Source organism: Procambarus clarkii, chromosome 59 (genome assembly GCF_040958095.1).
Source record: "Procambarus clarkii isolate CNS0578487 chromosome 59, FALCON_Pclarkii_2.0, whole genome shotgun sequence".
Classification (NCBI taxonomy): Eukaryota; Metazoa; Arthropoda; class Malacostraca; order Decapoda; family Cambaridae; genus Procambarus; species Procambarus clarkii.
In genome coordinates this window covers 18457761-18470260 of record NC_091208.1, presented here as the reverse complement: position 1 = coordinate 18470260, position 12500 = coordinate 18457761, and the positions used below count along the sequence as shown (strand labels likewise).

The window sequence follows — 12500 nt, the reverse complement described above, 5'->3', positions numbered from 1 at the left end:
ACTCCTATATCTATACCAAGGGTCCTATATCCATACGAAGACTCCTATATCTATACCAAGGGTCCTATATCCATACCATGGTAAGTACAGGCTTAAGAAGGCACATCCAGGAAAACGGAAAATATAGCCATGACAAATTATAATATAATATACTCGCATATTGGGGGGTTGAGTAGCAGGTTACCTTGTGCTTCTGTTCACCCAACACTAAATAGGTATCCAGTGAGTTCGGCCACTGCTGTAGGTTGTTTTCTAGGGAAAGACCGAATGGGGACCTATTGTGGCCTCACTAGGGACCTGGGTCTCCTAGTTACGACCCTTTCTCCTAAAATAATAGTACTTAAATCAGTTATTTAGTACATCATACTAGCATGTGCTGTTATAGACCCTGGTAAGTACACTTTTGTACTATTAATCTTATAGTCCTGGGAGGAAATAAACATTAAAACCGAATTTAAACATTTCTTGGCCTAGTGCAGCACATATATGCATTAAATTAGGCCTAAGATAGCGGGGTGTATTAGGGCCTAGGATAGCTTCGATAGGCTTAAGCTCTTTAGGCACATTTCCGATTTTCTAGAATGGCATTTTAGGCTAATTTTATAATAAAAATCGGGATTTTTTTTTTTGTGGGTCTAAAAACAGTCCATTTTTGTACGTTTGACCAAATACTTACGACAAGTACAATAATTTTAGGAGGCTTCAATGTTTACATATTGAGAAATTTTGTAAATTTTGTAAATTTTTGTATTTTGTAATTTTGTTAAGATATTTTGCAATTAGTGTTCCTCTTGATTGTTATGGCATGCATCCCGCAAGCAACTGATGATATTGCAAATCATAGGTCAGAGAATCATCCCCAATAAATGGGTTGATATGTCCTCTCCAACCCGTTCTCGCACTTTCGTATAGTCAATATTGACTTATTATATACGTGCATATGTGACATACTAATTTATTGTGAATATTTTAGTTTACCTTGAAAAGCTTCATAGAAAACACCGACCTTACCTAACCTTCTTAGTATGTTAAGATAAGCATCTTATTGCTTCATAATTACAATTATTACTAAACCTATTATAGGTTAAGTAATATTAACCTAATAATAATAATAATAATAATAATAATAATAATAATAATAATAACCTATTATAGGTTAAGTAATAATTGTAATTACGAAGCAATAAGATGCTTATCTTAACATACTAAGAAGGTTAGGTAAGGTCGGTGTTTTCTATGAAGCTTTTCAAGGTAAACTAAAATATTCACAATAAATTAGTATGTCATATATTCACTTATTTAATAAGTCAATATTGACTGTAAGAAAGTGCGCGAACGAGTTGTCCTCTCAGACCCACACGTGACGACGTTTCGCTCGGTGGTGCACAATACCTTTGACCATGGACCGAAACATCAGCACTTAAACATGTATGTATCATGTATCATAGGGATACATATCTCAGCCATGGTACAGGGGGGTGTAATCCTCCATTACCCCCTATTTTATTGACATATCTCCACACGAGTGGATCAAAAATAGCATAAAACTGAGCGTCATAGAGTGTGGGAATCTACCCCAATAATTGGCTAAGTTTGTCATTAAAAGTCATTACCATTTTTTGTTTTACTTAAGGATTTAGTCGATAACTTCGATAACTTCAAGAGACAATGTACTTACCCAAGCTTTGGTGTGGTCTTATCTTAAATCCCCTTCTGCACAAGTTTGGCGAAATTTTACACTTGAAACTTTGTACTATCATTAAGACTTTTTAGTGCTCACAAGACTGAGTCTAAATAGTGATCATAAAATTAAATAATAAATTAATAGTAACATATCAATGAGAGAATCTACTTTGGCTCCTCTGGATTTTTTCATTTATATTACGATAATGGGATTTATATGTGTTTTGAAAGAGGAGTGTGAGAGGTCTCCCATGTTGACTGAACATCCACGGTAGTGTGGCATAGTTTCTATGGCGTCACAGAACCTGTTGTGTAGTCAGCTGGTGAAGCATACGAAGCAGCTACATCTTTCCCCACACGGGTTCTGTCATTTTAGACTTTATTGTGGATGTTACGAGGGTTGAAATTCCCTTTTGTGTAGCTTAGATACAGGACGCACTTAGATCGATCTGTCATGTGGCGCAGTGAGATCGATCAGTCGCAGTGAGATCGATCAGTCACATGGTGCAGTGAGATCGATCAGTCACATGGCGCAGTGAGATCGATCAGACACATGGCGCAGTGAGATCGATCTGTCACATGGCGCAGTGAGATCGATCAGTCACATGGCGCAGTGAGATCGATCAGACACATGGCGCAGTGAAATCGATCAGACACATGGCGCAGTGAGATCGATCAGACACATGGCGCAGTGAGATCGATCTGTCACATGGCGCAGTGAGATCGATCAGTCACATGACGTACTGAGATCAGTAAGTCATAAGACAATCTGTATTTCGTCTTCCTGTCAGCCACTCCAGAAACTTAGGTCTCTCTTCAAGACAATGTTGTTTTACCAAACTTTCTTTATCTGAGTAACTAAATTCATTCTGACTCTTCTGTCTGTCTGTCTCTCTCTCTCTCTCTCTCTCTCTCTCTCTCTCTCTCTCTCTCTCTCTCTCTCTCTCTCTCTCTCTCTCTCTCTCTCTCTCTCACTTACCTCCATGGGCGATGCATGTAAGGACCAACATATCCCCCTCCTGGTAGGGTCCCGCCACACTGGTTACGGTCAGTTGTGGGTCGCCCACAACGCCCGCTATCACACTCACACTCTCTGGAGGCACTGTGGCAGGAGGGGAAGCAGTCATTATTGTGTGGCGTAAAAGGGGAAGGTATTACCGAGCAAAGAGGCATTTTACTGGGTGGTATTTGAAGGCATTATACTGTGGCGTGTGGTGTGGGTAGGCATTACTGTGGTGTGGGTAGGCATTACTGTGGTGTGGGTAGGCATTACTGTGAGGAAAAAGCAGGAAGCAGCTTTGTGGGTGGGGGAAAATATATATTATTGTGGGGAAAAAGCTTTATTGTGGGGGGTAAAGTGTTTAAAAACAAACCACTGACTATTCCCCTTGTGATTCCGATGCAACATATCGAAGCACGTATTTCGAGAAACGGAGTGTGCCGCGGGCAAGAGGAGGAGGAACCGGGTTTCCCCAGAAGCGGTAATTGAGTTACGAAAGCGCGGCCATACCACTTGAGTGATTGCTGGCGATTGGGCGGACCGAGAAGGGGTTTGACGGTCCGCTTTGTATCTGTACCGGACATAAGCCAGCCCACCGCTCAAGCAGCGAGGTATACGCTCCAGCGAAATATTTCGGTTCAGTTATGCCTTCTCTTGTAACAGGTAAAGTGAATATATATATGGTAGCAAAGGAGGGTCATTTCGCTTCTACCTTCTACCTGAGGTATATCTCCTACCTGAGGTATACCTCCTACCTGTCTTTAATTGCGCCCGAGGTGGTCATTGTAATCCGTCAGATATGTGGTCTGAATGAGAACAATAACGCTACGGCAACTTCTGGATGCAGTACAGGTTCATCTTATCTACCTTTAAGTAGACTGTGGAGCTCCTGAGAGCGTCTACCATCGCCTGCATCTACCACTCGACAACCTATACGCCTCCTCTCTAACCTGCTTCCTCTCCCAATCCTTTGAAGGACTCAATATATATATATATATATATATATATATATATATATATATATATATATATATATATATATATATATATATATATCGTATCTCACATGTTTAAAACGTAAGAGACTTTTCTTGAGAAAGTCTCCACTTGGTTAACAGAATGTATTTATATTTCATGACTGGTTACAGTCAGCAATTAAACTCATACACCTGTATGATTCGCTGTATGTTAGCGACAGGTTAATTAGCGCACGTCCCCTGAGACGCTGAAACACTTAAACCTTGAGAGGTTAATTTAATTATTCCTCTACACAGAACAAGGAGCAGGAGGCTCTTTGTAACTAGAGGAAGGAGGAAGATAGTTTTAACTAGAGGAAGGAGGAAGATAGTTTTAACTAGAACAGGAGACCATTTTAATAAGTAGAAGAAGAGAGAGTATTTTTAACTAGAAGAAGATAATTTTGTTTGTAGATAGAGGAAGAGAAAGATTTTTTCTTTTTGGACAAGTGGATGCAGGAGGAGACATTTCTATCTAGAGATAGATACATTTTCAGTACCTAAAGTAGAAAAAGAGGATTTTTGCAGAAGAGGAAGAGGATTTTTTCAATGGAAGAGTAAATCTGGTGGCAGAAGAGGGAGAAGGCGTCGTTTCGCACTAACGACAGAAGACGTTTCGCACTAACAACAGGAGAAGTCATTTTGCACTAGCCAAATATCTCATCTCATTACTCCACACCTGAGAAGTTTACTAGCCCCAGAGGACAAGGTGCTTAACCCTTGCTTAAGTAACTCAAATGTTACTTAAAGTAACTCAAATCTTGCTTAAGTAACTCAAATGCAAGACGAACATATTTCCTTCACATATTCTCGCTTTCGTACACACAAGTTTTATTGACTGTTCAATTTCCCGCTCATTAGGTCCACACCTGTCTGAGTGCCTTTCGTAGAAAAATATTGGGGGAAGAGGTCTTAAGATAAGTATTAGATGTGTGGTGGTGGTTGGGTGGGTAATTGTGGTGGTTAGTGGTGTAGATGGTGGTGGTTGAGGGTGGTGGATGTGGTTGTGGTGGTTGTGGTTATGTAGGTGGTGAGATTGTGGTGGGGGGAGAAGGGGGAGTGATTATTATTAGTTGTGGAAAAGACAGTTGTGTTGATGCTGGAGATCTATAATTATATTGGAAAGGAAACTTTTAAAATGTATTGAGAGAGAGAGAGAGAGAGAGAGAGAGAGAGAGAGAGAGAGAGAGAGAGAGAGAGAGAGAGAGAGAGAGAGAGAGAGAGAGAGAGAGAGAGAGAGAGAGAGAGAGACAGACAGACAGACAGACAGAAACAGAGAGATAGAAAGCAAAAGAGACAGTTGAAAAAGCTTTCCAATATAGATGTAATATATATGAAGATTCTAATTTTAAATGAAAATAGTGAATAAATATCTTGACGAACTGTTTTAAACTGTTTTTATGTCATCTTCATTTATACCTGTAGAGATCTGTATCGTTTTCTGTCTGTCTGTCTCTGTCTGTTCGAGGTTAGAGGTCAGACACTCGGGGCTAGCTTCACTAAATTGTTCACGGTAATAGCTGTTGCGTACATATCCAACCTTAACTGGTTGGGATATAGGCATCAATGAAAAGACTGCCACCTGACACTGTGTCAAAGCGACCCCCACGAAAAATCTTGCTGTACGATTATGACTTCTCTCTGAATTATTATTATTATTATTATTATTATTATTATTTACAGTACTATAAATATTTGTAAAAAATGTAAAAAAAATTAAAAATATTTGTTTTACATTTTTTTCCAAAGTGTTTATCTGGAGGGCAGTGAAAAAATTTCCGTATTGTTCAGCATATGACCGTGACACGCTATCCTCTTTTGCACTGTGACTACCAAAAACCCGATCATGTCAGGCACATACCTCCCAGGCATCAGGGTGCAAAGTTTAGCGAGGCTAGCCACAAGCATCTACCTTCTATGAGCCTCGAACAGACACATATTCCACATCCCATGAGACACATCTCTCCCCCTGACTTACCAACAACAGTGAGATTGACTCGGGTCGTTTTGGTGGGCTGGACCTTGAAGTCGACGCGACAGGTGTAGAGGCCCTGGTCAGCGAGTCCCAGGTTCGATACCCTGAGTAGCGCTGGCGACGTCGTTACCTCCAAGACGGCCCTCGACCCTAGCTGCTCCTCGTCCGACCAATGTCGCTCCTTTCCTCGACCAAGCCACCGTTCGTCCAGTCTGGCGGTATAAATAATCCGGATTATCAGTATTGCAACCTATCCTCTGAATCCGTTTTAATACTAAGTGTAATAAGTGCATTTCCTGACTGTCATACATAGTACATAATTGCACTTATGGGGCTGTTACATTTACCCTCCCCATTTTTGGAGGACTGACTGTATTATTCTGGTGTCGTGTTGTCGTTGACTGTATTATTCTAGAGTCGTGTTGTCGTTGACTGTATTATTCTAGTGTCGTGTTGTCGTTGACTGTATTATTCTGGTGTGTTGTCGTTGACTGTATTATTCTGGTGTCGTGCTGTCGTTGACTGTATTATTCTGGTGTGTTGTCGTTGACTATATTATTCTGGTGTCGTGCTGTCGTTGACTGTATTATTCTGGTGTGTTGTCGTTGACTGTATTATTCTGTTGTCGTGTTGTCGTTGACTGTATTATTCTGGTGTGTTGTCGTTGACTGTATTATTCTGGTGTCGTGCTGTCGTTGACTGTATTATTCTGGTGTCGTGCTGTCGTTGACTGTATTATTCTAGTGTCGTGTTGTCGTTGACTGTATTATTCTGGTGTCGTGTTGTCGTTGACTGTATTATTCTAGTGTCGTGTTGTCGTTGACTGTATTATTCTGGTGTCGTGCTGTCGTTGACTGTATTATTCTGGTGTCGTGCTGTCGTTGACTGTATTATTCTGGTGTCGTGTTGTCGTTGACTGTATTATTCTGGTGTGTTGTCGTTGACTGTATTATTCTGGTGTCGTGTTGTCGTTGACTGTATTATTCTGGTGTCGTGTTGTCGTTGACTGTATTATTCTGGTGTGTTGTCGTTGACTGTATTATTCTGGTGTCGTGCTGTCGTTGACTGTATTATTCTGGTGTCGTGTTGTCGTTGACTGTATTATTCTGGTGTGTTGTCGTTGACTGTATTATTCTGGTGTCGTGCTGTCGTTGACTGTATTATTCTGGTGTCGTGTTGTCGTTGACTGTATTATTCTGGTGTCGTGTTGTCGTTGACTGTATTATTCTAGAGTCGTGTTGTCGTTAAACTAGCGTGCACCAGTCGTGTGACTGGTGCGCATAGTGAAACTGTTATCTTGAGATGATTTCGGGTCTTAGTGTCCCCGCGGCCCGGTCCTCGACCAGGCCTCCACCCCTAGGAAGCAGCCCGTGACAACTGACTAACTCCCAGGTACCTATTTACTGCTAGGTAACAGGGGCATCAGGGTGAAAGAAACTCTGCCCACTGTTTCTCGCCAGCGCCCGGGATCGAACCCGGGACCACAGGATCACGCGTCCAGTGTTCTGTCCGCTCAGCCACCGGCTCCCTCACTCTCGGCTCGCAGCCACTCTGAGCATCCTCGTAGGGCCTCGTAGCCTGGTGGATAGCGCGCAGGACTCGTAATTCTGTGGCGCGGGTTCGATTCCCGCACGAGGCAGAAACAAATGGGCAAAGTTTCTTTCACCCTGAATGCCCCTGTTACCTAGCAGTAAATAGGTACTTGGGAGTTAAGTTAGCTGTCACGGGCTGCTTCCTGGGGGTTGAGGCCTGGTCGAGGACCGGGCCGCGGGGACACTAAAGCCCCGAAATCATCTCAAGATAACCTCAAGAAGAAGAAGATCCTACATCACCTTATCTCAAGCCTGGGCACCTAGACACGTATTTATTTAACGATCTAATTAGTTTCCATTTGGACTAAACTCCATGTAAGTTTCTATTATGTAAGGTGAAGGATGAACCAGGAGCCAGCTATGTGCCAGAGCCTTCAGATAGTCGGTTGATATAATGTCATATTGTGTCATATTCTACCTGATCAACCAGGCTGTGACTCATGCGTCAGGCTGCGAGCAGCCGCGTCTAACAGCCTGGTTGATCAGTCCAGCAACCAGGAGGCCTGGTCGACGACCGGGCCGCGGGGACACTAAGCCCCGGAAGCACCTCAAGGGAAGGTAACCTCAAGGTTGTGAGGGGATATGTTCCATATACGAGTTAGGAGTATACTGAGATATAGGAGTATAGTCAGTATAATCTTAGCCCGAAACGCTGTGTGTATTAATGTTTTTTTAATCATAGTATAATCTAACTCTATCTAGAAATCCAATATTATGTTTGTAATTCATTTTTAATGTATGTACTTTTATATGGATAAACATTATCTTATCTTATTATCTTATCGTATAAGGCTCTTAATGGCTGAGCGCCTGGAGTTGTGGTGGCCAACTTCTTGTTATCTCTCTCTCTCTCTCTCTCTCTCTCTCTCTCTCTCTCTCTCTCTCTCTCTCTCTCTCTCTCTCTCTCTCTCTCTCTCTCTCTCTCTCTCTCTCTCTTTCGTCTATCTACCTCACCCTTTTTCTCATAACGATATGAGATAAGAGCTTAACAGTGGATAAGAACGACATTCTTGTATTTCTACATTCTTATCGCTGTATTCTACAGCGAGTGTAGAATACATTAGTGCAAGCTGCAGTGTACTCAGCTCAAAAACGGAAGATTACCATCAACAACAACAACAGCACCACAACAGCACCACAACAGCACCACAACAGCAGAATATAACAGACAGCAACAGTAGCATCAGCAGCTGTATCACTCCCAACAGGAAACGTTTGCCCCATTACAGAAAACGTTGCCAGCGATGAGTTAGACGCGGCGCATCTCGTTTTCTATGTGCGCGCTCGGACGGAAAGGGGATACCAAGGAGGATTATAGTGAATATATGATTGGCTACCCAGCGATCTTTACCCAGTCGTGCGTCACACGACCCGAGGGGCAAGATATTCCTCTTTTTACTTCCTTTGAATTCAACATTCTGCCCTCCTCAGCAAAAAAAATAAAAATATATATATATTTGTTAAAGCTGTTTGATTCGGCAACTTCAGGAGTGGATACAACGTCGAAGTGATTTGCTGGACATTTGAGCAACGTGTTCGCATCCCAACAAGACCTTTTACCCGGCATCCTGACTAACCAGACTGTAGTAGGTGTAACACTATATTCCTTCGGTCTATCGCATTTTAGCTCTAAGGTTTTTTTTCGCATTGAATTGCTACCTTCCGTTAGTAAGCGCTGGAAACTCAGGGGATCGAACACAAGGCCACTAAGGGTCTCAGGCGCACCTAACTGGTACTCAACCGAGAAACTGAACCTTAGTCAGCTGGGGGACAGTAGGTGTGATACACGTTCTTCGTCTTATAGAGGGTAGGACATAACTAGTCCGAGGGTAGGTAGTTCAATTGAAATTGGGCTGTTGATGGATGGGTGAAAGATGCCTTGATGTGTAGTACTTTAGCTATGTCTAATCTCTTAATGTTGTATCTGTGGATTATTCCATTGTGTGTGTGTGTGTGTGTGTGTGTGTGTGTGTGTGTGTGTGTGTGTGTGTGTGTGTATGTGTGTGTGTGTGTGTACTTACCTAGTTGTGCTTGCGGGGGGTTGGGCTTTGGCTCTTTGGTCCCGCCTCTCAACTGTCAATCAACTGGTGTACAGGTTCCTGAGCCTACTGGGCTCTATCATATCTACATTTAAAAGTCTGTATGGAGTCAGCCTCCACCACATCACTGCCTAATGCATTCCATTGGTCAACTAATAAGACACTAAACAAATTCTTTCTGATATCTCTTTGGCTCATTTGGGGATCTCAATATCCACCTGTGTCCCCTAGTGCGTGTGCTCCTTGTGTTAAATAATCTATCTTTATCTACCCTATCAATTCCCTTGAGAATGTTGTATGTAGTGATCATGTCCTCCCCTAACTCTTCTGTCTTCCAGCAAAGTGAGGTTTAATTCCCGTAGTCTCTCCTCGTAGCTCATGCCCCTCAGTTCGGGTACTAGTCCGGTGGCAAACCTTTGAACCTTTTCCAGTTTAGTCTTATGCTTGAAGAGACATGGACTCCTTGCTGGAGCTGCATACTCCATAATTTGTCTGACATATGTGCGTGCATTTATTATTTGTTTTTACTATTTGTATCTGCAAAATCGAGCTATTAGCTCTTGGACCCCGCCTTTCTAACTAATATTTTTAGTCTATTATGTCTACTACATATATTTCTCTCTAACACACACACACACACACACACACACATGTTATTACAGAATAACAGAACACCAGAAAGCAGAGAGAGATACCAGAGAACCAGGAATGAGTACGTCAGGGTGAGAAGAGAAGCAGAGAAAAATTTTGAAAATGATATAGCAAACAAAGCCAAGACCGAACCAAAGCTACTCCACAGTCACATCAGAAGGAAAACAACAGTGAAAGAACAGGTATTGAAACTTAGAACAGGCGAGGACAGGTATACAGAGAATGACAGAGAGGTGTGTGAGGAACTCAACAAGAGGTTCCAGGAGGTCTTCACAATAGAACAGGGTGAGGTCACTGTGCTAGGAGAAAGGGAGGTAAACCAGGCGGCCTTGGAGGAGTTCGAAATTACGAGAGAGGAGGTCAAGAGACACCTGCTGGATCTGGATGTTAGAAAGGCTGTTGGTCCAGATGGGATCTCACCATGGGTACTGAAAGAGTGTGCAGAGGCACTTTGCCTGCCACTCTCCATAGTGTATAGTAAGTCACTAGAGACGGGAGACCTACCAGAAATATGGAAGACGGCGAATGTGGTCCCAATATACAAAAAGGGCGACAGACAAGAGGCACTGAACTACAGGCCAGTGTCCTTGACTTGTATACCATGCAAGGTGATGGAGAAGATCGTGAGAAAAAACCTGGTAACACATCTGGAGAGAAGGGACTTCGTGACAAATCGCCAACATGGATTCAGGGAGGGTAAATCTTGCCTTACAGGCTTGATAGAATTCTACGATCAGGTGACACAGATTAAGCAAGAAAGAGAGGGCTGGGCGGACTGCATTTTCTTGGATTGTCGGAAAGCCTTTGACACAGTACCGCATAAGAGGCTGGTACATAAGCTGGAGAGACAGGCAGGTGTAGCTGGTAAGGTGCTCCAGTGGATAAGGGAGTATCTAAGCAATAGGAAGCAGAGAGTTACGGTGAGGGGTGAGACCTCCGATTGGCGTGAAGTCACCAGTGGAGTCCCACAGGGCTCTGTACTCGGTCCTATCTTGTTTCTGATATATGTAAATGATCTCCCGGAGGGTATCGATTCATTTCTCTCAATGTTTGCGGACGATGCTAAAATTATGAGAAGGATTAAAACAGAAGAGGACTGTTTGAGGCTTCAAGAAGACCTAGACAAACTGAAGGAATGGTCGAACAAATGGTTGTTAGAGTTTAACCCAACCAAATGTAATGTAATGAAGATAGGTGTAGGGAGCAGGAGGCCAGATACAAGGTATCATCTGGGAGAGGAAATTCTTCAGGAGTCAGAGAAGGAAAAAGACTTGGGGGTTGATATCACGCCAGACCTGTCTCCTGCAGCACATATCAAGCGGATAACATCAGCGGCATATGCCAGGCTGGCCAACATACGAACGGCATTCAGAAACTTGTGTAAAGAATCATTCAGAACTTTGTATACCACATATGTCAGGCCAATCCTGGAGTATGCAGCCCCAGCATGGAGTCCATATCTAGTCAAGGATAAGACTAAACTGGAAAAGGTTCAAAGGTTTGCCACCAGACTAGTACCCGAGCTGAGAGGTATGAGCTACGAGGAGAGACTACGGGAATTAAACCTCACTTCGCTGGAAGACAGAAGAGTTAGGGGGGACATGATCACCACATTCAAGATTCTGAAGGGGATTGATAGGGTAGATAAAGACAGTCTATTTAACACAAGGGGAACACGCACAAGGGGACACAGGTGGAAACTGAGTGCCCAAATGAGCCACAGAGATATTAGAAAGAACTTTTTTAGTGTCAGAGTGGTTGACAAATGGAATGCATTAGGAAGTGATGTGGTGGAGGCTGACTCCATACACAGTTTCAAGTGTAGATATGACAGAGCCCGATAGGCTCATGAATCTGTACACCTGTTGATTGACGGTTGAGAGGCGGGACCAAAGAGCCAGAGCTCAACCCCCGGAAACACAACTAGGTGAGTACAACTAGGTGAGTACATCCCCACATCCCCAGGAAGTAACCCATTGCAGCTGTCTACATCCCAGGTACCTATTTACTGCTAGGTAAACAGGGCATCAGGGCGAACGAAACTCTGCCCATTTGTTTCCGCCTGCGTCGAGTGATGAAACCCGAACCCTTAGGACTACGAATCCCGAGAGCTGTCCACTCAGCCGTCAGTCCCCTGTACGGCCCCGCTGTGTGTGTGCGTGTGTGTGTGTGTGTTTACTAGTTGTGTTTTTACGGGGGTTGAGCTTTGCTCTTTCGGCCCGCCTCTCAACTGTCAATCAACTGTTTACTAACTACTTTTTTTTTTTTTTTCCACACCACACACACACACACCCCAGGAAGCAGCCCGTGACAGCTGACTAACTCCCAGGTACCTATTTACTGCTAGGTAACAGGGGCATTCAGGGTGAAAGAAACTTTGCCCATTTGTTTCTGCCTCGTGCGGGAATCGAACCCGCGCCACAGAATCACGAATCCTGCGCGCTATCCACCAGGCTACGAGGCCCCCCTGTGTGTGTGCGCGCGCGTGTGCGTTTGCGTGTGTAAAAAAACTCCTTTGTGAGCACATACGCGTTCAGAAATAAT

General features: G+C 43.3%; 1 protein-coding gene across 1 annotated transcript in view; it reads right to left on the bottom strand.

Moving 5' to 3' along the window:
- The window catches only part of LOC123768282 (protein turtle homolog A), a 110657-nt gene that overhangs the window by 49915 nt on the left and 48242 nt on the right, over positions 1–12500 (bottom strand). Inside the window, exons 3-4 of the mRNA XM_069307128.1 lie at positions 5678–5886; positions 2663–2785 (exon numbers count right to left, since the gene is read on the bottom strand). Coding sequence (XP_069163229.1) covers positions 2663–2785; positions 5678–5886 — 332 coding nt within the window. The remainder of the gene's footprint in view (positions 1–2662; positions 2786–5677; positions 5887–12500) is intronic.